The sequence below is a fragment of the Heterocephalus glaber genome, unplaced genomic scaffold (genome assembly GCF_053883595.1).
Source record: "Heterocephalus glaber isolate CG9 unplaced genomic scaffold, H.glaber_assembly_v1.0 deba00001577, whole genome shotgun sequence".
NCBI lineage: Eukaryota > Metazoa > Chordata > Mammalia > Rodentia > Bathyergidae > Heterocephalus > Heterocephalus glaber.
Window position 1 is genome coordinate 26675099 of NW_028258358.1, and position 27356 is coordinate 26702454.

The 27356-nt window shown below is 36.4% G+C and overlaps 1 protein-coding gene and 1 pseudogene across 11 annotated transcripts in view; one reads left to right on the top strand and one right to left on the bottom strand.

The window, feature by feature from the left end:
• The window catches only part of Gpc5 (glypican 5), a 1453028-nt gene that overhangs the window by 583862 nt on the left and 841810 nt on the right, over nt 1–27356 (top strand). Inside the window, exon 7 of one of the 11 annotated variants that reach the window (XM_087192994.1) lies at nt 205–25745. The exons of the other annotated variants lie outside the window; for them this stretch is intronic. Within the exon in view, the coding sequence (XP_087049120.1) occupies nt 205–402 (198 nt within the window). The 3' untranslated portion in view covers nt 403–25745. Of the gene's footprint in view, nt 1–204; nt 25746–27356 lie in introns of those variants that run through there. 11 annotated transcript variants of the gene reach the window in all.
• Nucleotides 21878–22956, bottom strand: LOC106010291 (glyceraldehyde-3-phosphate dehydrogenase pseudogene; annotated as a pseudogene).

Genomic DNA, 27356 nt, shown 5'->3' on the forward strand with positions numbered 1-27356 from the left:
AGTTATTTGGATTTTGCAGGTTCACCAGTCTTGTGCATTGGTTTGTGTCCCCTAACATCCATTTATTCAAGCTCTAAGCCCCAGTTACTATAAAGACAGGCCTTAGGGGGTGGTTGTGGTTGCATAAGGATGAGGCCCTGGGCCACTAGAGCACCCTTAAAAGAAGAGGGAGAGACCCTAGAGCTCCTTTTCTCTGCACCGCAGAAAGGCTGTGCAGGAAGACAGCAAGAAGGCAGCCAACTACAAGCCAAGAAGACAGTAACACCAGACAAATCTGCTAGCGCCCTCATCTTGGTCTTCCAGCTTCCAGAATTGAAAGACAACAAATTTGTAGTGTACTCCACTCAGTCTGTGTTGCTCTGCAGTGGCCTGGACGTACGATATCAAGACAATATTTCTTAGAAGCACCTGGAGCAAATACGCCAAAATATTATTACTGAATTTCTGGTAAGAGAGACATAGCTTTTATGTTTGCTTTTAGCATCACTGCATATGTATGTGAACATGAGGCACTATAAAATACATTTTAAAACATAGAACTCAAAGGGTATAATTATGACTGTACACACATTAACTTTGTACACTGAATGTACGTACATATTTATCAAATATTTCATTTATGAAATTTCCCCCTTTCCTAGTCCTAAAGAGTAAAAAACTCACAGGACTGCCCCTTCCTGGTAAGTACCATGGAACTTGTACTGCATCACCTTTCCCAGGGAGGTCTGAATTTTGCAAAATACTAAGTTTTTATTTACAGTTGTAAAGCCCTGTGAGCTCCTTATTCATTAATCACCATTTTATTCCTAAATTTGCCTCTTGGCGTTCATGGTGCTTCCAGTCTGGGAGTAACAGGTGATACGATAATGTATGTGACGTCCTGTTATAGAGCATTGCAGTGGAATTATAAAGTAACCACTGAACCCCATTTTGCAAGACTAGTCCTTATCTTATAATTTCAGTTAAAAGTATACTAAAAGATTGACATAAAAAGTGCTACCTTTTTTTTGTAGTGAATAAAATAATAAAATGCTTATTATTGTATTACTGTCATTAATCCATTTGAGTTTGTAAATCAAATGAACACTGACAAATTCAGGGTCTCCAGGACCACAGTTTGTTGCTGTAATGTTCACAGGTGTCAGTGCTTACAGGGACATAATTTTTAAAAGCCTGCTTTTCAGGAGAGAATTTTTGCTATCTCTTCCATTCTCTGCAGGAATGGGGAAGGTTTGAGAGGAGCCTACAACAACGGTTGTAGAACTGAACCTTTCACAGTTGACGGATTTGGTGTAGAACTTCTAGAAACTGAGAGAGCCTCTGATATTCTATAGCAATTCCAATAGTTCTAGACCTGAGAAGTTCAGTGACATATATTTTATCAATCATGTTTCCATTTGTCTTACAAGGTCATTTCAGTGTTTCAGTTTTTCAATGTTTCAACAATCCTCTTTTGTTAGTGTTTCTTAAAGCTTGATTTTAGCGGGACTTCATTTATTCATTTTGGTTTCCCCACTTTTCTTCTAATTTGTCTTTAATACAGTAAATAGAAACTTAAACTATGGAAGAATGCTAATTTTATGAAATGTTAAAGTAAATACTTTTATAAAGAAAAATATTTTGGTGCTATGTTGCCAATTCCAATTTAAATCATTTGCAATCCTGATTTGTTCTTAAATGATTTTTCTCTTGTCTATTTGAACATCAGAGCAAATAACTAAGTGTTTAAAAAAGAATAATTTTACCAATATTTTGAGAAAGTTAAATAAATTTCCCTTATATTGTTCAAATGGACCGCTTGATTGAAGTGGAATTTGAATTTAAAGCTTTAGCCAATTCTAGTAGAAGACAGTAGTATGTGGGAAAAAATTAACAGTGTGGGAAGTGTTCTAATATAATAAAATAGTAGCATGGCCCTTAATTAATTTAGCAAATTAGTACATTCTCAGAAGGCAGTTTGTCTTCTGTAGCAGAAGGCCAGCTAGCTGCCAGAAAGTGTACCAAGAGGCAGTGCATACACGCAGCAACTTGCTCTTGCCGGTGCTCTTTTGTCTTTGGCTGGACACTCAGTTGTGTTTAAATAACTGCCGAGGTATTTTGGGTTCTAATCACATTTTATAGTTTCATTTAGGGCCTATTGATTAGTGAACAGAAAAACTAGTTATTGATTCTTTCATATAGAAACTTTACATGAATAACCAAAGTAACACTAAACTAAATTTCCTTTTTGGAGTATGTTGACAGAGTGAAATTTATTTATTTACCTTTCCTCTCTTGTTCAAGTGCAGGCAAACTGTTTAATGGCACATAATCTTTTGGCAAATGTAATTTAAAATGAATTAAATTAACTTGGATTATGTTTCTGGTCATGTGGACACATGTAAGATTATTTAAATTTTTAAAATTTATTTTCCTGCCTCTTAAAATACAACTATAGTGCAACAATATTTTAAAACTGTCTTTTCTTCCTTATTTTATTAGTTGGATATTGATTTCAGTGTCAGTAAAGACTAACATATTGCACAGTGACTTACATCAGAGTGAAACTGTGATACATAAGGTTTTCTTTCATACTGTAAGTAACCTCCACCCCAAAATTGCCAAACTTTACCATTGTGCTCCTGCATTTGTTTGAGCTACTATATATTTGTGAAAATTACACTGAAAGTTGACGAAGAGACTGTTGAAAAAGCATGAATAACTATATGTACATGTGAGAGACATTGCATCAGCTTATATTTTACTCAATATTGTTCATTTTTTCGTCTCATGTCTTGCTTGAATGCCATGATGTGTAGTCTGCTTATTTTCAAAATAGTTTGCACTTTTTGTTAATAAAAGTAAGTTGAGCAAAAAAATAAATAAAACTTTAGCCATGCAACAAGCATTTATATCCTTAATTGCAATATATATATAGTAAAAATTGAATAATTATTACTACTTATTCCATTGCTGGATTTCAATCTGTTAATTGACCATAGAGTAATATACTTATGTGTTTCTACATGTCATTTATTTACTTATATGGATTTGTATTTCATTATATTACAACTTTAAATATGACTTAGGAATTAATAATATTAACTCATTTTTAAACCACTAAATTATCCCTCTTGAATTTATTTGGCAATATGTGATTATAAAATCTTTACTGACATGTTTATCTTAACACAGGAAATTTTTATAATATTGTAATTTTTTCCATTTGGTTTCAGAGAATCATATGACAGATTGCCATACACAGCTTCATAAATCAAAATTTAAAGTGGCATATGTATTTGTTCTTTCCAAAAAGAGACACTTACACCCTCTATGGTCAGTATCACTGACAAATTATAAATACAGAGAAATCATATCTCTGTAATAATCCCATTTCTTTCATTTTTCCAAGATTCATCCAAAAAGTCACTTTTTGCCATAATTGAGCGTTCTAGAATAATTAAATTTGCTGAAGCACCAGATCAATTTACACATTTCAATCATTTTTATAGACACTCTATCACAAGTGTCATGAGAGTAGAATTCATTCTAACTTGCCTTTATCTACCTGGCCTTTTGCACAGCATCTGAAGTTTAGCAGGTGCTCATCATGGATGACTCTGCAGTACCAGGTTGACTGGCCAGGTGGGACCTGAAAACTGCCAAAATTAAAGTTTGACTTGGCAAGAAAAATAATCATTATGAAATATCTGTTGCCTTTGTTTTATATGTTGATGTTCGCAGGTAATCCTGACACTGTGCTGGCTTCCACAATATTCTCAGATCATAAGAAATGAAGAACAAATGTGTTATTTTCATATGAATAGTACTTTTAAAAGGTTCACAGAAACATTTAACTTGATGACTTTGTCTAGGTATAAACAGAGTTTTTGGAGTTTCAAATATCTAAGCAAAAGGAAAACATGAAGAAATCTAATGTTATTGTACACTCTAAACCAAAACTTAAAATGTGAATGGGTCATAGATTTGAATCTAATTTTTATTGTGAGAATAAATAGTGCATGTTTTGTTGTTGTTGTTATGCAACATATCTTGTACATTTGTGTTTGAAGCATATATAAAAAAGAGAAATACAAAGAAGGATAACCAAATTCAGACATTTTATGCTTCTGATCATTCTCAAGATCTGAACATGGGGCAGTTTATGTCATTATACATTTCAGTGGAACTAAAGAAAAAAGCTGGAATCCTGAAAAGTTCAAAAAATGTCATTAAAAATACATAACTGGAAATCAAGATATTCAAGTTCTTCAGTATATTTAGTATGCACTTTATGCTAATATACTAAGTATTCAGAGTATCTTTTTCAACAGTTTATGCCAATGAATATAAATAAAGACCATTTTATGAGAATTATTCCTAGTTTAAAACCAAAGGACAAAGTGTAGTGTTGAACAAAGCTTAAAATGATTTAGATTTGATGAAAGGCACACTAATAATTTTGGTGGTATTTTTCTAAATGTTGTTAAAGTCTTTGTTACTCAACTAATAATGAAATATTGGTTGTATGTATTTAATTTTGTTTCTATTAGTATCCTGTCCTTACATATCGAAAGAGAGAATTATGAAGCATATTGTATTAGATATACGTTAACTTTACTAAAATTTGCATATGTTAATAGAATAAGCATCTGAGGCATTGTGTTGTTTATGGTTGTATATGCTTTCCCATTAATATTTCATTTAAATTATCATATGTTTGAAATTAACATAAATTGATTATATATTTTAAATGTTGTACTGTTACCTCCCTATTAAGTAATATCCCAGTAGTACTGGCCTTTCTCATAAAAAATACAACTTAGGTATGTGGTTTTAATGGCTTCTTGAGTATTATGTAGATATGTGCATGTGTGTATGTCTGTGTGTATGTATAAACTAAATGCTCCTCTTATTTTCTCTTTTTTGTAAACTTATATAACTATAAGACATGATCCTTCTACTCAAAGAACAAATTCATGTAGACAATAATATGGAATTCTGTGTTTTGTGTTTTTGTTTTGTGTTTATGGCTAAATGATGATTCACTATGATCAGGTTGGTCTCAAATGTCCCTTGGGGACATTTTAGTGTTAAACTAGAGTACTAATTACATTTCCACAATGTTCTTGGCCAACAAAATATCATTTATTTACCTGGAATCATTAAATGCCGAAAGAAATTTATATAGATGTAAGAGATTGGTCGCAGTGGTTCCACCACCTGCCTCGCAAGCACAAGGTCCCAAGTTCGGTCCCCAGTACCAAAAAAAAGAAAAAGAAATGGCATTCTGGAAATGTTTCTTGGACTCTAAACAAAAGTGAAACCAGGCCTGGTTGCACATGCCTGTAATCCCTGTTCTCCAGGTGGCTGGTGCAGGAGCATTGCAAGTTCAAGTCCAGTGTGGGCAATTCAGTGACTAAGCAAGACCTGGTCTCAAAATTTTAAAAAAGGCTGAAGATAAGGCTCGCTGATAAGATCCTGGGTTCCATTTCCGATACCACTAAAAAAATAAAGAGCTATATTTTTTAATCTTTCTTTGGCCATTGACTACATCTCATTATGGCATGGCAAATCTTACCAGCTGCCACAAACATGGTGGCTTAAAATAATGAATTTATTACTGTGTAGTTGTGTGGTTCAGAAGTTAGACACGATGAGCTAAAATCAAGATATTGGTAAGACTGCATCTATTCCTGTAGCCTCTGAGAATGATTCATTTCCTTGCTTTTTCTGTATTCTAAATGCCACTTAACTTCTTTATTTCATGATCAGCTTCCTCCATTTTAAAACCAGGAATACTGTATCTCTTTCTGCTTTCTTTCATACACTCATATTTTATGTTGTCTTGAATCAAATTATACCACAAGGATCAGAAGTTATAAGCCAAGAAGAAGATAAGCAAATAATTCTAAATTAACAAATGACATATGTTTATAAAAGAGACTTGAACATTTTGTACCAGAAAATTGTGTTGTTGTTATTCTTAGAAAATGAGAATTGAACATTTTTAATATGACTTTTGGATTATTGATTCAATACTAAGATTTCAGGTTTTGAGTGTCTGCACTGTCTTTGTTTAACCATAGATTTTTGTTCCTTACAATATCCCTTTGTTGAGAACACAGGCACATACACACACACACACACACACACACACACACAGAAAATTATAAATGCATAAATGTATTTTAGTCAAAAGTATTTATTAATATAAATATGTTCATAAATGAACTGACTGAAGTCACTTATTACAAATTACTTCAAAATCTGTTCCATTCACCTAGTATCCCCGTACTATTTTAAACAGCCTAGGATAATAGCCCTCTTTCTACATAAAGTCTTTGGAAATTGTTTTCAAGACATATATAAATTACATGTTAAACAAGGTGAATCATTTATTGACAATGAATTCTAGACGTTTTGTCAATTGTTTAAAGTTTGAGTTCTCATAGTCATTTTATGAGGTGACATTATTGTACTTATATCACAGATGAAAATAAAATAGCTTGCAAAAGTGAAATAATTATCCAAGCTTATATACTTATAATAATAGGGCTGGCATGTAAATCTACAGATGTCTGACTCCAAGGTCTATGCTCATATCCATCCAGTTATGGTGTCTAATGAATTAATATTTAGTTTCAGGAGTAAGGCCATGCCTCTTCACTTTCTTTGATTTGGTTGTGTGGTCCTATGAACTCATCCGTTTTTCCTTTTAGTCACCTCTAGACCTCTTGTAAACAAACTCCTTTTCTTTTTTCTTTTTCAGCACTGACTGGGGATTGAATTCATGGCCTTTCCACTAAGCTACAACCCTAATCTTTTCTTTTTTACCTTGTTCTTTTTGAGACATGAACTCACTTAGTCACTGAGGTACCCAGGTTGGGCTTGAAATTGTATCCTCAACCCTCAGCTTCCCAAAGTGCTAGGATTCCAGGTGTGTGTCACTACACCCAGCTGACAACATCCTTTTGGTTTTACACATCTTTACCTTTTAAACATCTCGGTTGACACTGCTGTAGCATGTTAATGTGAAAATAAATCCCAGTAATTTCTTGTTCTCTGTCCTGGGATCATTTACTTGTAATTGCAGAAGGATTATTCACTGTTTTCAGTGTCCAGGTCTCTCATATTTGCTGACATTAAGGTTCTATACTACAATTAATTTAATTGGCTCTTCTCCTTTTTTATTTTAAATTTGAAAAGCTTTCTTTAAAGTCAACGTAAATCTGGAGCCTGACTGCAGAAGCAAGGTGAGCCCTGGGAGCTCCAGGGAGAAACAGCTGGCAGCCTGGGCTGGTGCCTCAGGCTGGGGGGTGGGCATAATTGTTGGGATCTGCCGGACTACGTGGGTTCGGTCCACAGGGACCCCGCCACTTAGCTGACAACAGCTGAGAGGAATCCCAGCTGTGCTCGCCTGTGGAGTGCTGGCTTGGGCGCCATTCGGAGAAACGACTGAGTGTTTGAGTCTGGGACTCAGGACAGCTGCAGGACAGCTTCACTTTAGCGTCCCGTGTTACCTTCCCGCAGTTACTGGGTGAGGGTCAGCTGAGAACAGAGAGCAGGCTGGAAAAAGATTTCCTCCGGAAGGGTTTGAGCTCATTGAGGAAAGACCCAGCCTCCCCTATCCCCACAGCAAGAGGCCAGAGGTCCTCTGCATTTGGAAGTGTTGCATTGAGTACTGGGGCCTTTGCCCTCTGTGTCTGGGATCTGACTGCTTCCAGCGCGAGAGGGACACTCTCTACTTGGATGAGAAGAGGGACCTCTGGAATTGTGTGGGTGAGTGCACCTAGAAAAACCACAGACCTTAAGGGTGGACAGAGAAAACTGAATTGCTAGACTCCACAGCTGTGGATCCCAGAAGGAAACCACTCATTCATAAATACACAGCAATTTTTTGGACTGTTTCTTCCTCCTCTTCCTCTTCTTCCTCCTCCTCCATTTCTTCTACTCCTCTTTCTCCTTCTTCTCTTTCTCCTTCTCCTTCTTCACTTGTTAATTGGAGCTTGGGGAATTTTCCTTGGTCTTTTTCCTTTTCTCTCAGTTCTTTTCATTTTCCCTCTTTTTCCTTTTAATTATTTTATTATTTTCATTCTCCAAATTATTTTTTTACTTCTCTTTTCCTTTTCTCTTTCATTTATTGTTTTTTTCTGTCACCATTACCTAATTCTATAAATATCCTTCTACTCCCTACAGGATCGTTTGTCTCACTTCTCTCTTCTTCTCATTTCTTAGAGTTTAAGTTTTCAAATTTTTCTTTTTGTATTCTCTCGTTCCCAACCCATTATATCTTTACTAGTATAACCATTAAACTTTATTAATCTTTAGATAGTTCCTTAACTCCATATAATTACTGGTGAATTCTACCATTAGTGGAGGTACAGTAATACTATTTAGTACATATTTGCTGTGTGTCAATATCTGAGTTGTCTTAGTGTTTGTACTGGAATTGTGGATTCCTCTTATATGGTTAAGGGCGGTTCATTTGGTTCTTATAGTATGTCAGTATCTAATTTTTCTTAGACAATGTTACAATCAATGTTGATTTGCTTGATATTGCCAGGGTCACATAATTATTGTTATGAATGGGTTTTCTCCATAAGCCATCACCTGGATTACCTTAGTAATATTAACAGTACTGCAGTCCATTCCCAGAGAACTGGGTGTTGGGCAATTGTATTGCATCCTCCATATCCAAACTGACAGAAGTGCTTGGATGTTGGGGCAGAAACAAAAGATGATAGCCACACCCAAAGTGCATCACTGAAAAGCAGACTAACTAAAGAGATCTCCATACTAGCAACAAAGTCTTTCCACTATAAGCACCCACAAACTTTAGCACAGAACAAAACCAAACAAAATAAATCAACACAAACAGTACAAACATGAGAAAACAAGGCAACAAAATGCCTTCCCAAACTCCCAACTGTCCCAAAGCAAGTCTAAGAGGAATTGAGGGGGAGAATGTCAAAGCCTCACATGCAAAGGATTTGAAAGTGTAAGAGGAGATTTAGAAACAGATCAAAGAGGTGTTTGGCAGGAGCAGGAAAGATGGAACTAAAAAGATAATGGAAATAATGAAATGATCAAGGAGTTTTCCGAAGACACTGTGAAAAGCTAGCTGACCTAATCAAAATGGCACAAAGCACAAATGTCCAGTTTAGCAAAGAATGACAGTCCATGAGAAAGTATCAAACATGTACCAACTCCACACAATGAAAATAATCATTATATAATATGAACATCAACATGATCTTAAATAAATTTCCTTAACATGTAAATCTGTTCCATTCTTATCTAGTACAGTGGACCCTTGGGTTAAGACTAGAATTTTAGATTTAACTTAGAAACAAAGTCTTGTGATGACCTAAATGCCAGCTCCTTGTGCTTCCAGATGGTCTCAGATACAGATTTAACCTTTAAAGTATGCTGTAGGGAATACTACAACATCCTTTCCTATGTGGGGTTAACTTAGAAATTCTTGGCCAGTCTCTCTCTAAGGTCACTGAGACCTGCCTGTACATAGGGAAGAGACTTTGAAGGCTGTGTAGAGGAGCCTAAGCCTTCAGTGATCAACCTAAGTTACAAGCAGCCCTCAGGAATGAATTGAGTTCATAAGTCAAGGGACCAGTCCGCCATTTTATTATTGAAAATTTCATCAGCATGCAATAGGTCATGACTCTTTCTCTTTTCAGGGTGGTATTTACTATGAATCTTGCTTCTAGTAAAGCATTCCTATATTCTCTCTCCAAACAGGTATTTATCTATTTAAGTACAGTGATACCTTGGTTTATGAACTTAATTTGTTTCACAATTCTGGAAATGATGACCACGTTTGTGTTTGTGTGGGAAAGATGGCTGCAGTTGTGTTTGTCGCCTGATGCAGAGTTTGCAAACAAAAACAAAATTTTGCCAAAAGATTCTGTTTGTGAACCAAATTGTTCATAAACAAAAGCATTCATGAAGTGAGGTACCACTGTACTTTTGAAATGAAACTGCACTCATATTTCAAATTGCCAAATGCATACATACGTGTGTTTCCCCTTTTTACTTCAAAAGCGGTAATCTCAGGGCCAGGGATTTAGCTCAGTGGTTTCACCACCTGCTGCGCAAGCCCAAGGACCCGAGTTCAATCCCTGGTACCAAAAAACAAAACAAAAAAACAAACAAAAGTAATCTGCTGCGATAGACATAAATCATAAATCTATTATATTAGAAAGAACCTAATACTTTATATTTTTATGGCTTTGAGTATAACAATTATAATTGTGAACATTAGCATTTCATTTTTATAAGGCAGCTGCTGGTTTATGATCCTTTAAGATTTTATTAAATTTGTGAGTAGAGTTGAAAGTCATCCCATGCTTACTTACTTGAGTCTATTTTCTGTCATCATACATGAGAAATATACCTCCCAAAATGAAACCTATGGTGCAAAGGCATTTAAGAACGAATCCTCAGCCTTTTCTATGTACACTTACCATATTATGCTATTGTTTTTTTCTTTATATTTCTGTAATCTGTCTTGTGGCCAGAATTGGCTTTTGTACTCTAATATTTATTATCCACATTTGTGTAACAGAAATTTGTGTAAAAAATTTTATCTGAGATTCTAAGTGTATCTTTGACATTTTCCCCAAGACTATGTAGAGCTAAGAACAAAAGACAGAAAAAAAATTCTAATAGTGTTTTTGGTGTTCTCTCCTACTCCAACTTCAAACCTCCCAAACACTTCTGTTTATGCAGAGAAAAGTGATAAAATTCTAAAGGAAATGAACTATGTAAATACAATTCAATTCATTTTTCTTCCTTTTACTCCATCATCCCCAGCTGTTAAAGTACAGTCAGTTCTTAAGCAAATGATACCAAAAAGGAGTACACTGCCCCCGAATTCTACATTGAAAATGGTCAGTGAGCTGATTCTGAGGCTAGCTGCCTTCAGGTCACAAAATGACCCAACTTTGTGTTTATGAAATGGAAATTATGGCCTGGAAGAATTAAACTATTGTGCCAATGTCTGCCCAGTGTGTACAGGGGGTGGGGTCTTGGACCACTTATGCTTATGAGGCACTTCTATTTTCTTTTTTGTAATACACAGATGCCCATCATAATTTTGTTTTACTTACTGTTATGGATAAATGTGTCTTTCTATATGACCTCAGTTTCATATGATATTTGACATAAAATGGTACCTCAGTTCATGAACTTAGTCCATTCCACGATTCAGGGGAAGATGGCCTCAGTCACGTTCGTCACCAGATGTGGAGTTCCTAAATGGAAGCAAAATTGTGTGAAACGCTCTTGTTCTTGAACCAAATTGTTCATGAAGAGAGAACCAAGGTATTACTGCATATCAACTAATACATAACTAAACCATTCCTTCTAAAAAAAACACCTAAGGCCATTTACATGGTGAGTGGATACACACATTTGTATATGCAACATGGGAGACTATTTTCCCAATGCACCTGTCCTATCCTCAGATTCTAAATCATTGTCTTTGTTTTCAAAACTAGTACATTTTGAGTGACTATAGAGCCATGCACATAATGAGGTCCATGTCCTTATATATATATTTCATTATTTCATATAGTATAACTGCTCTAATAGTAAACAAATCTAAGATTTTCTAATGGCTATGCTTAATTGTCAACTTCATTGGCTTTGGAGCGTCCTGAAGGATTAGTGAAGCACACTTCTGGACACTTCTGGGTGTGTCTGGATAAGCGAGAGATATGAACTTGGGGTCTGTATCTGGTCCCCGATGCCTTCCTCTTTGGTGTTGTTTCCCTGCTCAGCCTTCTGGCCACCATGCACTAAGTTTTTTTGCTCCATCTTGATTTTCTGCCATGGTGTTTCTGCCTAGGAGCCAGCCAACTGTAGACTGAACACTCTGAAACCATGAGCCAAATCGACCTGAACTTTTTAAATCTGTGAGTGCTATGTATTTGGTCCCAGTAACAAAGCACTAACAGGGTATGTTGTTTTTAAAAACTCTTTGCTTTCATCACAATTAATGTGAAATTATTTTGGCTGTAAACTGAAGTGAGTAGCATAAGTTATATTGATGTCTAGATGTGTGGTTAGAGCTGAGGTGATAAAACTATCTCAGCATCCATGACAAACATTCCTTTTTGAACGTGTTTCAAAAATATGAGCAAAATGTTCTCATGGCTAGCTGCTAAGTGACTTGTTTTGATTCCATAGGTCTGTAGTAATTTTGACAAACCTGTGTAGCAATTTAAATTCTTTTGTTTTTACTTGAACCATCCGTGCGTATCCCGCCACTCTGCACAGCTGGCTATAAGCATTTCAGCAACCCGAGCAGAAATGAATTAAATTATGAAATAGGTCTTTGTTGAAATAACAAAGGATTCATGTGAAAATGGTTGAATTGTGTGGTATTTTATCTCTAATGCTAGCAAGTATACAATTCCCTTTTAGGAGAAAAAATGAATAAATGTGTTATAAAGTTGTAAGTAAAAGAGAAAAGTTTTTGGTAGTTTTATTTCTATATATGCCATTTTAAAAATATAGAGTAAACTGCATGATATCCCTCCGAAATATGTGCCATACACTGCACAGTGTTTAAGATATGCAGAATGGTTTCACAAACATTTTATCACTGTATCTAATTTCATTCTCAAAATATCTCTATATTGCTGATAGAGGAATTATTATAGGATATTTAACACTTTAAAGGATTGCTTGTCAATAACAGTTATTTATTTTGTCTTTAAATATGGCTCACAACTACCTGTACTCTTCTGAAAGGAATTTCCACAATTTTAGAAGCCACAGGCACTAAACTCACTCAGGTACTTACTAACTGGATGAATAAAAGCAGAAATGGGAGTCCCTGAGGCAACCAGCAAGGAGTGAGTGTCCAACACTGGATACAAGGGTCACTAGTTCAAAAAAGAGACTGCTTTCTTCCTCCCTAAAATACCAATATCCCTTAACTCCCCTCACTTAAAATACTGTTATGCAAAATATTTGTCATTAAAATGCACACAACTAATAACGAATGAAACAGGTGTTGGATTAATTCTCTAAATTGCTTTTGAAATATACTTGTTAGTAAAAGACAATAAATGTCAATAGTGATAGATGCTGATGTGGAGAGGAAAACAACCATGTACTGCTGGCAGATTCACAAGTAGAAATGCTTAGCTGAGTTTCCATTATAAGCCATATTTCAAAACCAAACACTGTATGATGATTAACATTTTTGAAATAGTTTATATCTGCTTGTATTGGGGAGAGTAATCTCCCTGGGGAAAAAATGAACTTCTTATGACTCATTAAATCACTAGCACTACAATAAATCATAAACCTGTTAAAAGGAAATAGTTTAATATAGATAGAACAGGTCCAGCTGTTTAAATATCGTATAGAATATGGGGCTTAGTAATAGGACTCAAATGCTAACTGTTAAATCATTTACACTTGCGTTAAGTGTTGTACTTCCATGGAGAAGGACAAAGTAGTTCTTCAGTTGCTACTAGCCTGAATAACACACTTTTAACTTCAGGTGAATATAGCTCAAGTTAATGTCTAATTGTTGAGTTCAATGTGTTTTTTTGTTTTAGGTAGAATCTAAAATGTATTTGTTTTGAGTAATTTCATTGTACCATTTATTATGTGCTTCATTTGGCTTTGGATTTTAGCCTAACGTTTGCTGCGTTTTTGTTTGCTTGTAAGGATTTCTACCTTAAAGCAAAATTCACTTAAAATACAGTCTTGTCACTTCAATAACCCTTGTGAATATGTGTGTTAAGGGTGAGATAAGGAGAAAAGGGAAAAACAAAGCAAAATGATTTAGTGTCCAAATCATCATAATAAAAAAGTAGGTCCTTCCAATAAGAGTTAGATGGCTCTGTCCCAGCATTTAGGATGTGACAAAGGTACAGGCAGACCTGGGAAGATGTCTACAGTCGTATTGCATGGGGTCAGTGGCAAGAAATTTATGCACAATATAACATGTTCCAATATGATTATACTTGTTCCTTGAACTTCGATTCACTAGTACAACTGTTCATCGGAATCAGTTGTTTTCATTTTGTTAAATTTAAATTCAGACCTTTGAGCTTCTAACTAAGCTTCCTATAGGACCAGAAGTCTCTACGTTTATCTAATATCCCTGAGAAATTTTTACCTATCTAGTTCAGCATTGCCATTTGGAAATCACATAGGGTGGAGTAGGGCTAAGAAGTCATCTTTGTGAAGAAGGAAAGAAAGAGGAGAGACACCACTGCGTGGACCTAGACACTGTAATGAGTATGTGCTGGGCAAATACTTCACCTGCAGTGATTTCCATAGAATGCAGGCCACCTGTAAATGGTGTAGGACTTGTGCTGTCAGATTCAGCCATTGACCTTCCTCTGTTCCACCCTATCAGAGATGCAGGGAAGAGGCACCTGAGGCTTCCTAACTCAGGATCCCTCGGGAAGGAGGAACGGAAAATACAGACCCTGTCTCCCACTTGGCCCTTGCATGGCTTCTCTGGGTGCAGTCGTCTGTGACCCCACAGGGCTCCAGCGTCTTCTAGGCAGGCTAAGTTTCCAAATTTCTACTGGTAACCTGAGCTTCTAAGCTCTCCTACTTCCCTCTCCACCATTTGTTTTCCCAATTTTGAGGAAAGAGTGGTTTCTTTTGTTATTAATGTGTGGGTTTGACTCACTGCTGTTTCATTTCTTAGTTTTTCTTTCACCTGTTTAACCAACTCCCTGAGCTAAATGCTCTTCGCTTCAAACACTTAGTTTCTGTTTTCCTGGATGGAGCCTGACTGATACAATCTCAGGCATCGACTTGATATTTCCGCAGGGATGTAGTAAAACAGATGAGGTGTGCCAGTTTTCCTCACATCAAATATCAAATGTGACAGCTTAGACACACTAATATAGTCTATAGAAAATTAACCACGAATCCATTCCTGACTAAAGGAAATTGAAAGAAAAGTAATGGTTAAATCAGTTGGAATCATAAAGATTACAGGCCATATCACAGAGCAGAAAATGTGCCAGACCTCCTGAGAATTTTCACTGAAAATAGAAGTATATGGCATTTAAACATTGTGTGGCAGATTTACAGTATTTTTTTTCAGATTGAACAGTAAAAATAACAGTAAGAATATTGAACAGAAAGAAAACAAGTGTACAATATTAAGGACAAGACTTTTCTAGGGCTAAAAAAAAAAAAAAAGTTGCAGAACTTCCTGACTTTCTATCCATGGCTTAAAACCAGAAGAAAATTCTGTGAAATTTTCACTTTTCTATGACAATAGTTAAGTTCTCTGCCACCATTTTCTTCTTCCTTGCTGTCACCTTAACTGGTGTAATCTCTCATCATTTCTACCTCTTTATTTGTTTTAGATTCTATGCTTTCTAGTAGCCTTAAACTACACAAATTATAAACAAATCTTCTCCCTCTTCTGCATCCAAATTCATTTGCTGACAGGCTGTCGGGGTGGGGAATGGAATGCCTCTCCAGTGTTGATGGGAAGGTAAACTAGTACAAACACTATGGAAATCAGTATAGGGATTTGTCAAAAAACTAAATGTGGAGATTCCATTTAACTCCACTATTCCGTTACTTAGTACCTTCCTAACAGAGTGAAAGACATCATATTACAGCATATTTATAGCAGCACAAGTCCTAATAACTAAATCTTGGAAATGGCCTATATTTCCAACGACAGATGAATGTATAAAGAAAATGTCATATTTATACACAATGGAGTACTACTCTGCTTTAAAGAAAGATAAATTCGAGTCATTTGTAGAAAAATAGATACACTGTGAGACCCTAATATCAAGTGAAATAAATCTGACATACAGCCTTTATGATCACATGGTTTCTCTCATATGAGAAACTCAAATTGTATATAAGGAGAAAAATAAAAGATAGATGATAGGAAATGGGGAGATAGATTTTTTTTTTTTGTAAAAGGGAAGGAGGCTAAGCAATGAAGGGAGTGAAGAAGGAGGTGAAGGAAAGGGAATGAAAAAAGAATTAAGATGCTTTCCAACTCCCCATGATGAATGTAATCATTATGTCCTGCAAACCTGTACTAGTAAAAATATAAATACTTTTAAAAGAGCATATCATTCTTCCTCAGTCACTGAAATTGTTGCCGCTATACTGTTTCCACTCTGTCTCCTCCTCCCATTCATTGTACAACCCTCACAATCATGCTTTTCTCCTATCATCCCACCAAAACTTTTTTTTTTCAGTTACCCCAGTGACTTCTCTGTCACAAAACACAGTAGGCATTCTCAGTGTTCATATCTCATGGCCCCTCAACACTGATAACTTCTCATATGATCCCTCTTTTTACTTCTGGCACATTCTTTTCTCTTGGCTTCTGTGACACCATGATCTACTGGTTTCCTTTTGCTTCTCTCTAACACTTCTCATTCATTCCCATTGCCAGCTCAGGCACCTTACTGAGCCATTACTCTACATAATTCCTCAAGGATTAGCTTCTCTTTGCATTTTTTGTGGTGTTTTCTGAGATAGAGTCTTGCTATGTACATGGTTCGGGCTGGTCTTGATTCTACTACCTCAACCACTCATATTCTGGGGAATTATAGACATGTGCCATCATCCCAGGTTTAAAGCCTCTTTGCCTTTTAGCTAGATGTTCTCTCCCTGAGGCATCTTTGGCTCCAGTACCATCTATATGTCTTCACTTCCCAATCATCTAACTTTAGTTCATTCTCTCTGAAAATCTGAGGAAGCCAAATAGTTCATTATCTTCTTAGCTGGAGTTTGAAAATATATATACTTGATACGTTCAATCTAATCTTCAAATGATATTGATACCTGCTAAATACTCAGTGCTCTAGGTTTTCTTCCCTCTCCAGGTTTTAGCAGCAAGATAAAGCAAAATTATACATATTAAATTAATAAAGTTATATAAGTTGATTATGTTTAAGCTAGAGCAATTCTCTAATTCATTTTGAATGGTGATCTTTAAGAAGTAAGGCTCATTCTATGTTCACTTCCTCAAAAATTGCCAGTGAGACAAATCAGACTGGTAGAAATACTATTAACTCCCAAAACTTGAAACAAGGAATTTTACCCCAACCTTGCCACTAAGATTATGTTCTCTAGCCTTAATTTCTTCAGTTGAAAAATAAGGGGGCTGCCTGGTAATAATCCAAAATTCTAAATAACAGAAATATCCATTAACAGACTGCTGAATAAATTTTGGCTTGTTCAAACCATGCTACATAAAAAGCTCAAGTATAGCTTAAAAAGAGAAAGAAAACACCCAACTTGAATAATTCTAGTATTTGTAATGCTAAGCTAACAAAATACTACATATAATATAATCTCATTTATAGATTATTGAAAATTTTTACATAGTAAAATTATATTATTCAGAATATATACATATAGCAAAATAAATAGGAAAGCAAGAAATTGTTTGAAAAATTATGCAAAATTAAGTGAGTAATTTTGACAAAATATGAATAAATTGGGAGTTTTTGAGTACCAGAATATAAATATTCTATTTCTTGGAGTAAGAGATAGATACTCGGATATTCACTTTATACATATTATGTTAAATTATATATTTTTCTTTTCTGCACGCTCCTGTTTACCTGTTTTATGATGAAATATGAGTCTTTCAGCCCCTCTCAGCCCCAACTCTGTCATTCTTTGTCACTGACAGGAAGTGGTAGGCAGCTCTGATCAGCATTATTTTGGAGTTGCACGTAGAGATTTGACTTGAATTTTTTGTTTTTTTTATATCATGTGCTTTGATCATTTCTTAACCCCCTTGTTCCAATAGACATTTTAATTGAGATCATTACCTTATACTTCTGTCTGTGGCAATCTGCATTGGTATTAATCAACTTTATTATTGCTCTGCTTCAGGATAAAACCACCTATTTGAACATTTTGGATAATGTCATCTGGGAAATAAGATTAGCAATTTTTGAACTGAAAAATAATCCATTTATTTAGAGATTGTTTTTTCAATGTGCAGTAGAAAAGAAGAGACTTTAAAAGTTTAAGCCTTTTTCAAAAATATTTTTAGAATATACCCTTATCGTGGCAGATGTTTCTTTCTAAAGAAATGTTGAAAAACAATCTTCTCAGAAGCTACATGATTTGGTAAGAAGCTTTTGTCTTCCCTGCAGAGATCTGAGCTAAAGTCCTCCATTCAGTTTTTAATCTTACAGCATTTATTCTCTTTCAAGATTTTCCAGTTTGCCAATTCATTGGATTTTGTTTATCACCTTTTCTACAAAAGCTCATTTGTTCATTGACAGTTGCATTCTAAGTTAAATCTAAAGTAGAGCAGATTAATGAATATTCAAACTAACCCCAAGGGTTGTTGTTAGCTTGATAGTTCTATCACATCAACCATATGTAAAATCTGTCTTCCTGTTAAATGTATCTGCTTTTACTATGTCAGAGATTATTTAGTACTCTATCCTCTATTAGCCTTGATTAACAAGAACTTTTTGATCAAGCAGGGCCTTCTCATCTCTAACTGCTTATACATCAAACACTCTTTATCTATGGATTTGACATATTAATGGTTTTATAGCATTGCTATTTATTTGTTTCATGCACCTTGTATAATTTGGTCCACAATAAAATGCAGCAGAGCTGAGCAATGGTCTTATTTTATAGAATAGCCTTGCAAAGGAAAATTCTGCATACACAAGAGTTGCTTTGAAGTCTAGTTTTTGGCCAAAATAAAAGGTATATTCTTTATCAAGCTGAAGTACGCATAAAATTAACAGTTCTTTAAGTGTTCTATGATGTTTTTCCTATGTCCATTTAAGATTACTTATTATAAAAACAGAAATCAAATTTATGCTGCTTAAATCAAGGTGTAAGAAGAAAATTAAGGTAAATTTTAATCTTCTCATGAAATACATTTATTTCATTTCCAACTTCTTTCCATTCTTCCCATGTAATATTTGGCAACCTTTCTGCTGAGTTTCTTTCTTAACTTGGATGTCAAAATAGTAACTCATGCACCTCAAACACATTTTATGATTTTGTGTATTAGCTCCTACTGCAGTTATAAACTACTCTATGTATTGTATGAACATTTACACAGTTACTCAGATCAAAAACTTCTTAGACAAAGATCTGCTAACTCATCTCCCTTAAATTTGTCAAGTACCTTCAGTATACGAGTATTAACATTTGCCAATTCTCTCTAACTCTTCCTCTAGTGATCAGTATAATTCTCCACTAGGTCTTGCCTTGAACACTCTATGTCATCTCCTAAGATCTTGGCTGTTTCACTTTTCACCATTTTGTAGCCAAGTTTTATGGACCAGTCAGAATATATATCTTTTGTATCTTCTGCACTAGAGTGTAAGCTGAGTAAGATATGAGACTTAAATTCTTCAATGAATTTTTAGTGCCTAGAACAGAGGCTGACACAGAGAGATGTTTTAATAAATATGCATTCAATAAAAGTTTAGATGCATTTCTGGAACCCATTAACGAACTATTAAAAAGCTTGCAGTGAGAACCATAGCCCTATATGAAATTTAAATGAGAAATATAATGTCTTCCTGTCAATTATTTACATTTCTCCTTTTTAATACATAGGATGGTGATTATAACCACAATAGTTTCATCCCAAGAGTATACACATCTGCAGTTTTGTTTCTCAGGAGTAAAATTCCACTCTAATTATTCTTTGTCATTTGTAGAAGTATTTACAAATGGTATTTATGAAAGTCTTAGCATTTTTCAGCACTATTGTGGATACTTTATAGGTATATAAATATTAAAATACACAATTGTGAATACTTGTATAATCTCATTTAATTCTCATATATCTTCTGTGAAAATCAATATTATTATTAATATATTATTATTATTATTTGTATGATGAAACATTCATAGTTAAATAATTTATCATGGTACACAGTGAAGTTATAAAACAGATAAAATGTATGCAGTATGATTTCAGAATCCATAAGATTAGCCACTGTTCACTCCTTCAGTATCCGAAATGACCCAACAATAGTAAACTAGACAATTTAGAGCAGTTTAAGACCAACAATCATATTTTCTGTCACTATTTACTATTAGAGTTTTTATTTACCTCATAACTACCATTATTCTATTCTTAAGCAGCATCAGATGGATATATTTCTCCAACCTAAATTCATTTACTTTAGTTATCTTTTAATGAAATAATGAAATTCACACACTTAAAAGAAATGTAGCTATAAATCTTTTTCCCGATTAATAATATAATTAATCACTGGATGGTTCAATAATATAATTAAAAGGAAGAGACACAGAGGGAAATATTTGACATTCACCCAACCAACATGTCTTTAACCTACCATATCTTAGTCTCCAGAGATACAATGGTAAATTGAAACAGTTCCTTCTAAGAATAAATTCACTGTCTAGTGAAAATAACAGCCACATCAGTAGGTAATTCCAATAAACTCAGTATAATTAAAAACACTCTCAGATCCTCCAGACTGCTGTATATTATGCTAAAGACAAATGTTGGAATTATTCAGGGGACCAGGGGTGTCTAAAGGGGGATGTGACTAGCAGCAGGTTCTTAAAGTAATCCATTGGAGAATGAGAAGAAAACATTAAAACTATTAGTGAGTGATGTTTGATTTGATATTATCACTTTAATATCTGTTGTTGTTTTATCATCTATAAGCATAAATCATTTAGCAATAGACTACGTTGTGAAGAATACATCATTAGGTGATTCTGTCACTGTGAGAACATCACAGATAACACACAACCCATACTGTCTACTTGGGCTAGGTCAGGCACTGGCATCAGCTTCTGCCTGCAGTCAAGAGACACAGTAAGCAGAAGATATAAGGCTGCAACTGGCCTAACACAGTATCCCGTCTGCAGTAAACTTTCTCCTTTAGCATGTACTGTACACTCTAAAATAAGACATATAGTATATAGTATATGTGGCACACAACTACTGTACCTATGAAAGAGGTGATCAGCTGGGCATGGTGGTGTACACCTTCATCCCAGCACTCTGAGATGCTGAATTGGAGGATCTTAAGTTTGAGTCCAGCCTGGACAAATGAGCATCTTAGCAAAACTCTGTCTCATAATAGAAAATAAAGAAGATCTGGGGATACAGTTCAGTGTGCAGGCCCTGAGTTCAACCCCCAGTGACATACACTCACACTCACACACTCACACTCACAGCCGGGATCCCAGGCTGGGATATAGGAAAAATATATTGGAAATATTTTAATCCATCATTTAATTTTTTAAATTTTTATATATCTTTTATGAGATATGTATGAGTACTATATATGAAGAGATACTTGCTCAAAAATTTAATGATAGGGATATGCATTCAAAATAATTGGATACTGCTAAGGGGAATCACAAAAGTTCTAAGCAGTAGAGCTGGAGAAGAGTATTAGAGTGTTAGATAAAGTACCTCAGAGTGAAGCTGATGGTGCTGGAGCAGCTCATAGGCACTGGAGAAAGTCATTGTAGTATAAGAAGAGAGATAATTAGTACCTTAACAAGTGACGTGGTAGCAAAAGGATGTGACAACTGTACAGTATGTAAAGTAGCAGGTTTTTGTGACTAATTATGATATGGTGATGAAGGGGGAGGATTCAAGAATGATTTTCAGATTTTAGAAATGGAGAATAAAATGGAGCACAGGAAAGAAATTTTGTTTTGTTTTATTGGGTGCAGTGGACTTTCTTGATGGTATATAAGAAAGCAGAGCTACCCCAGCGGACTTGGGATAAATACTGTAAGGTGGACCCAGTGTGCTGAGGATGATGGAGTTGGAGTGGAGACTCCGCAACAGCTGATGGGCCCTCTTGTCCTTTCACGTTCTTGGCAGGGCCTGGTGGTCTGTGGTGCTCTCACACTTTGGAGGTCATGTGACCATGAAGTCCAACACCCCATTGCTATAGCAAAATTCATTGTCTTACCAGGAAAAGAGATTGATAAAGTGATTGTTGAGGGCAATGGCAGCCCAGCATCAAAGCTGAAAGAGTGAGTGTCACTGTTAAAGTCACAGAAACAAATGTCCTCAGCATAGCTTTAGGGGGGCTCCGATGCCTGCTTTGCCCCTTACTGATATCATATAGGGTGGCACCTTTCTCCAGATGGCAGGTCAGATCTATGACCACTACATTGGGAGTGGGCTTATGGAAGGGAAGGTCATGCCAGTCATTTTCCCATTTGGCTAAGGAATGATCTTGCTCACAGTTGTGTCAGTACCAGTGGGTACAGTGATGAAGTTCTGGCCAGCCCCATGCCGATCATACCACTTTTCTAGAGGGGCACACACAGTTATCTAGGTGATAGTGATAGCATGGGCTGTTGTCATGACTCCCTCCACAGTGCCAGGGGGATTGTGGAAGACCTTGGCTAAGGAGGTTAAGCAGCTGGTAGCACAGGAAGCATTGCTGGTGATCTGGAAGGGATCAGACTTCTCATGGCTCACGCCCATAACAAACATAGGAACATCAGAAGAAGGCCCAGGGATGTCGACCCTTTGGCTCTCCTCTTCAAGTGAACATTGACCTTCTCTATTGTAGTGAAAACATCACTGGACTCCACAACATATTCAGCATGAGCATCACACCATTTGATGTTGCCAGTATCTCCCCCCTGCAAGATGGAGCTGGGCTTTCCATCTTATGATAAGCTTCCCATTCTTAGTCTTGATTGTGCCATTGAACTTGCCATAGGTGGAATCATCAGGAATATGTAGACCATGTGATTGAGGTCAATGAAGGTGTCATCAATGGCAACACTTCCCACTTTGCTAGAGTTGAAAGGAGTCCTGGTGACCAGGAGTGTGATAAAGCCAAACCCTTTTCCTCCAACCTCATCATCAGGTGTCAGGGGCACAGCAGTGGCACAACATAATAAGATGTGGCTGCCTACCGAACAGAGAGGGACAGGGTGCCAGGAAGGGAAAGTTGGGGTAAGAGGATATAAGGTCATTTTAGACATAATAATTTTAAATATGGCTTTGAAATATTCACTTTAAGACATCTGACATATCTATCTTCCAAATACATATTTAGCAGAATTTAGCATAGGTAGAGATTGTGTTAAAATCATCCATGGATGGACATATATCACTGTGATATAATGCTTTTAATTTGGGGGGGGGGAGATACCCAAAAGAGGAAAAGCTGCGACGTGGTTTGTAATAGCTAAATCTTGGAAATAACCCAAATACCCATCAACTGATGAATAGGTTTAAAAAAAGATGTGTTTTTTTCTGTACAGTAGAGTGTTACTCAGCCATAAAGAAGGATAAACTTGAGACACTGATAACTGAATGCATGCACCTTGAACCTATACTCTTAAGTGAAGTAAATCGGACACACATGTGCAAATACGGCATTGTCTCTGTAGTATAAGAAACTGAAAGTGTAAATAGGGACCAATATGTATAATAGGCAGGTTACTGCCAATGATGGAGTTTGTGGCTCATGGGGAAGTAGGTAAGATTGAGATCTCATGTCAGCACCCTTCAGGGGACACAGAGGTTGCTCACTGATATACAGTACTGTTCAAAACAAAAGAGCTTTTGAAAAATGCCTCCATCCTCCATTCTCATTTGGAATTGATGTTTAAAAATTTACTGTAAATTTAAATATTTGCAAAAACACACTTTGTGAACGTTTTTACTGTATACAGGATTTACCTGAAGACATTAGAACTGCGGCTTAGCTCTCCCACTCTAAATAATATCATGGAAAAGTCATCTTTCACTGTCAAACTCATCAGAACATTAAATGTTGTTGTATCAAAAAGCCTGGTTTTATTTTTTACAAATGAAATAGATTAATGTACTATCCTGTTTGAACCACCAGGTGGTCTGAATTCTCAGGTGAAGATAGTCCATGGGATTTCTAGGTGAGGCGTAAACATTCCCAAGGTGTTCTGTCCTCCTGTGTCTTGCTTCCAAGAGTTCCGTACTCCAGAGCAGTGGCTTACAGAGCAGGGTGAGGTGTTTCATTTGTAAAGGAGAATAGAGATTTTTACACGAGCTGAAAAAGGAGAAATCTGAAAATACAAATAAGTCAAATAAGTTTTTGGAAAGTGATCATCCAGGGAAATTGAAGATCTGGAAGCTATCTGTCTTAAATTTATGTCTTCATAACATCTGCTGAGTTCTTCTCTCTCGATGTCCTGCTCCAGGAAACACAGCTGTAGTCATCCAAGAGGAACATCCAAGAGGAACTGGCTCTGTCTCTGCTTTTTCTCTCTGCCTGCTCTCGCTCACCTCCTTTCTCTAAATCATCTCAAATTTGGTCAGTCAAGGAAGATATGATGAAGTAGAAATAGGACATAGGCCATTGCTATGGACTGAATTATGTCCTCTCTGGAATCACACATTAAATCCCAATGTAATTGTATTTAGAGATACTCCCTGTGACTAACTGATAAGGGTTAAGGATCTTAAGGTTGGAGCTTAATTCCACAAGGCTGATACTCTTGTAAGTAGAGGCAGAAACACCAGCACTGTCTTTCTCCACCATATGAGAACACAGAAAGAAGGCAGCCATTTGTAAGGCAGGAAGAAAATTCTCACCAGAAACTGACCTTATTGGCTCCCTAGTCTTAGACTTCCATCCCCTGGTACTATGAGAAAAGACATCTCTGTTGTTAAGAACACCAAGTCTGCTATTGTGTTGTGACAGCTCAAACAGACTGATACAGTCATGTTTTACACAGGTCAGTTACATGCACATGATCTGAGATTTTCGTTAGACATGACATACCCATCACACCTTTCTTGGGCATTGTTTACCAGGCATAGGAATTTATTATCTTGGTTACAGCTGGTTGGGCCAGCTGGCTTCCTGCAGGGCTTGCCTTGGCTGAAGACAGTTGCCTTGGCAACGATCTCTTCCCAGAGTAGCCTCCACCTAATGACCAACTTACTCGATAGGGACCAGCTCCCCTACCCCAACTCAAAACAGTTCTGAGTGATCATTTCAGCATCAGGGCTTTAATCTGACAATGGAGGCCTCTGTGGAGAATGCATTGCATCTTGACTTTGCCCTCTACTTCTTCATTTGCCCCTCTGGCTGACAACCCCAGAGCACGTCCCAAGCAGCCCTCTGTATGCTCACCTCCGTCTTGCAGTTGGGTTGCTGGGACACACAGAATTCAAAGCCATGCCACCCAATCCTTTTTTCAAGAGTCCATTTCTGTGCATGTGGAAGGGGGACCCAAACTGAGAGATAGTTCTAGAAAATATTTTCTGAACAAACTAGTTATTTTATCATTTCTCCAAAGGCTAGATTAACTGTAAGATAAAAACTAATATAAACATTTTCAAGGTCAATCAAAGACTTTAAAGTGCTCAGTTTGATCGAACTCCCTGAGTGCCAGTTTATACTTGGTCTTTAATAAAGTCTTTATAAAAGTACAAATAATTTTATATAATATATATGTATTTTTATTCATTTTTACACAATTCATATTTATTTTTATCACTGATTTAAATCCAGAAGTATATGAAGTATGCAATCCCTTCCTTAAAGAAGCTTTCTTACTTTAGTAATTACATTTTTTTAATTATACATAAAAACATAAAGTTGAGACACAATACCAAGCACCCAAAACTTAAAGGTACAGAAGTTTATTTTGGATCACATGTTTTAGAAGTTTTAGTATAAAATTATCTCGGTCTAAGTGAGGAAGTGAATGCTGGAAGGGACATTGTTGCCAGAAAGCTGCTCAAGTCCTGGCAGCCAGGAAGCAGAGAGAAAGAAGCAGCCAGTAAGGGAGGAGAAGGGCAGAGCCACGAACAGTGGGTAGACCCTGCCAGGTCATGCACCTAATGGCACCTAATAGGCTGCTTCTAGCCAGGCCCCACTCCTAACAAGGGGCTAGCACCTGCACAATCCAACCTTGTCCATGGAAACACTCTCTGAGGGGTTGGGAAGACATTCCAGGTGCAAACTGACAGTTGAGGAAGAGATCCCCAAACAAGTGGAATATCTATACCAAAAGACTGGAAGGCTGTGAATGTGGAAGGAAGTGCAAAGACACAATGTGAATGACAGAGGCTGAATGAGGAAGAGGTCCAAAATCAAAGAAGAAGTTGGCGATAAAGAAAGCAGAGCCTGTACAGCAGTGTAGACTTTGAAAGACTTTGGGTTTTACTCTACATAAATGGGCCACCAGTGGAAGATTTTGAACAAGTTGTGGAAGAATGGTGCGGTTTTACTTGTCTTTTAAAGTGATCATTTTGGGCTGTTTTGAAAAGAATAAACTAATTAAGGCTAAGGATATAGCTTAATGGTAACATGTTTGCCTAGCATGTATGAGGCCCTGAGTTCAAGGTTCAATCCTGAACACAGGAAAAGAGAGAGAGACAGAAAATGAAAGAAAGAGAGAAGAGAGAGGAGAGAAAGAGAAGAGAGGGAGAAGAGAGGAGAGAGGAGAGGAGAGGAGAAAGAGAGGAGACAGGCATGGTGATGTATGCCTGTAATCCCAGCACTTGGGGGACTGAGGCAGGAGGATTGTCATGGGTTCAAGGCCAGCCTGGGCTACATAGTGAGTTCAAGGCCAGCCTGAACTGTAGAGGGAGACACTGTCTCGAAGGGGTGGGGGGAGAATAGCCCAATGGTGGATTGATAGGATAGAACTAGAGAGAGACCTACTTGAGAGGTTATTGAAGATAGTAAAATGAAATAATGAACTATCATGGCAGGATGCAGTGTTACCATAGCAAGTAGTGAGGTGTGCTCAGCATCTGGATATATTTAAGGGACTGTACCAACAGGAATTGCTGGTGCTTTGTATATGGGGTATGGAGAATAAGAAGAAATAAGGATCAGTCTAAATTTTTTAAATTTAAATAACAGGCATGATGGAGTTGAAATCAAATAAGGTGGAGAATGCTATGGAGGAACAAGAGATATAATTATGCCTTTGTCTTTGGCATTGATGTGTTATTTAATACCTTGAAGAAGAAGTAACAAGAATCAAGACTGGGATTTAAAAATGGGAAGCTCTAACATTAACAAGTCGTTGAAAAGTAGAGAAGTAAGTACATTAAACTGAGAAGAAATGAGTAAGATGACAGGAAAAACAAGTGACTGTGTTTTCATTGAAGCTAAATAAAGAGTATTGGAGGAAAGTGTGATCAGTATGTGAAATCTTTCTAGTAAGTCACATAAGAAAATGCATGAAATTTTCTATTTAATTTAGTAACAAGAAAATAATTGGTGACTTGATTGGAGCAGTGTAGCAAATGTGGTGGGAGTAAAGCCAAATTGGAATGGGTTTAGCAGAAGAAGAGAAGAGGGGGTTGGAGATTGCAAGTCCAGTCAATCTGAATCAGGATTTTTTGCCAAAAAAGGGGAGTAAGAATC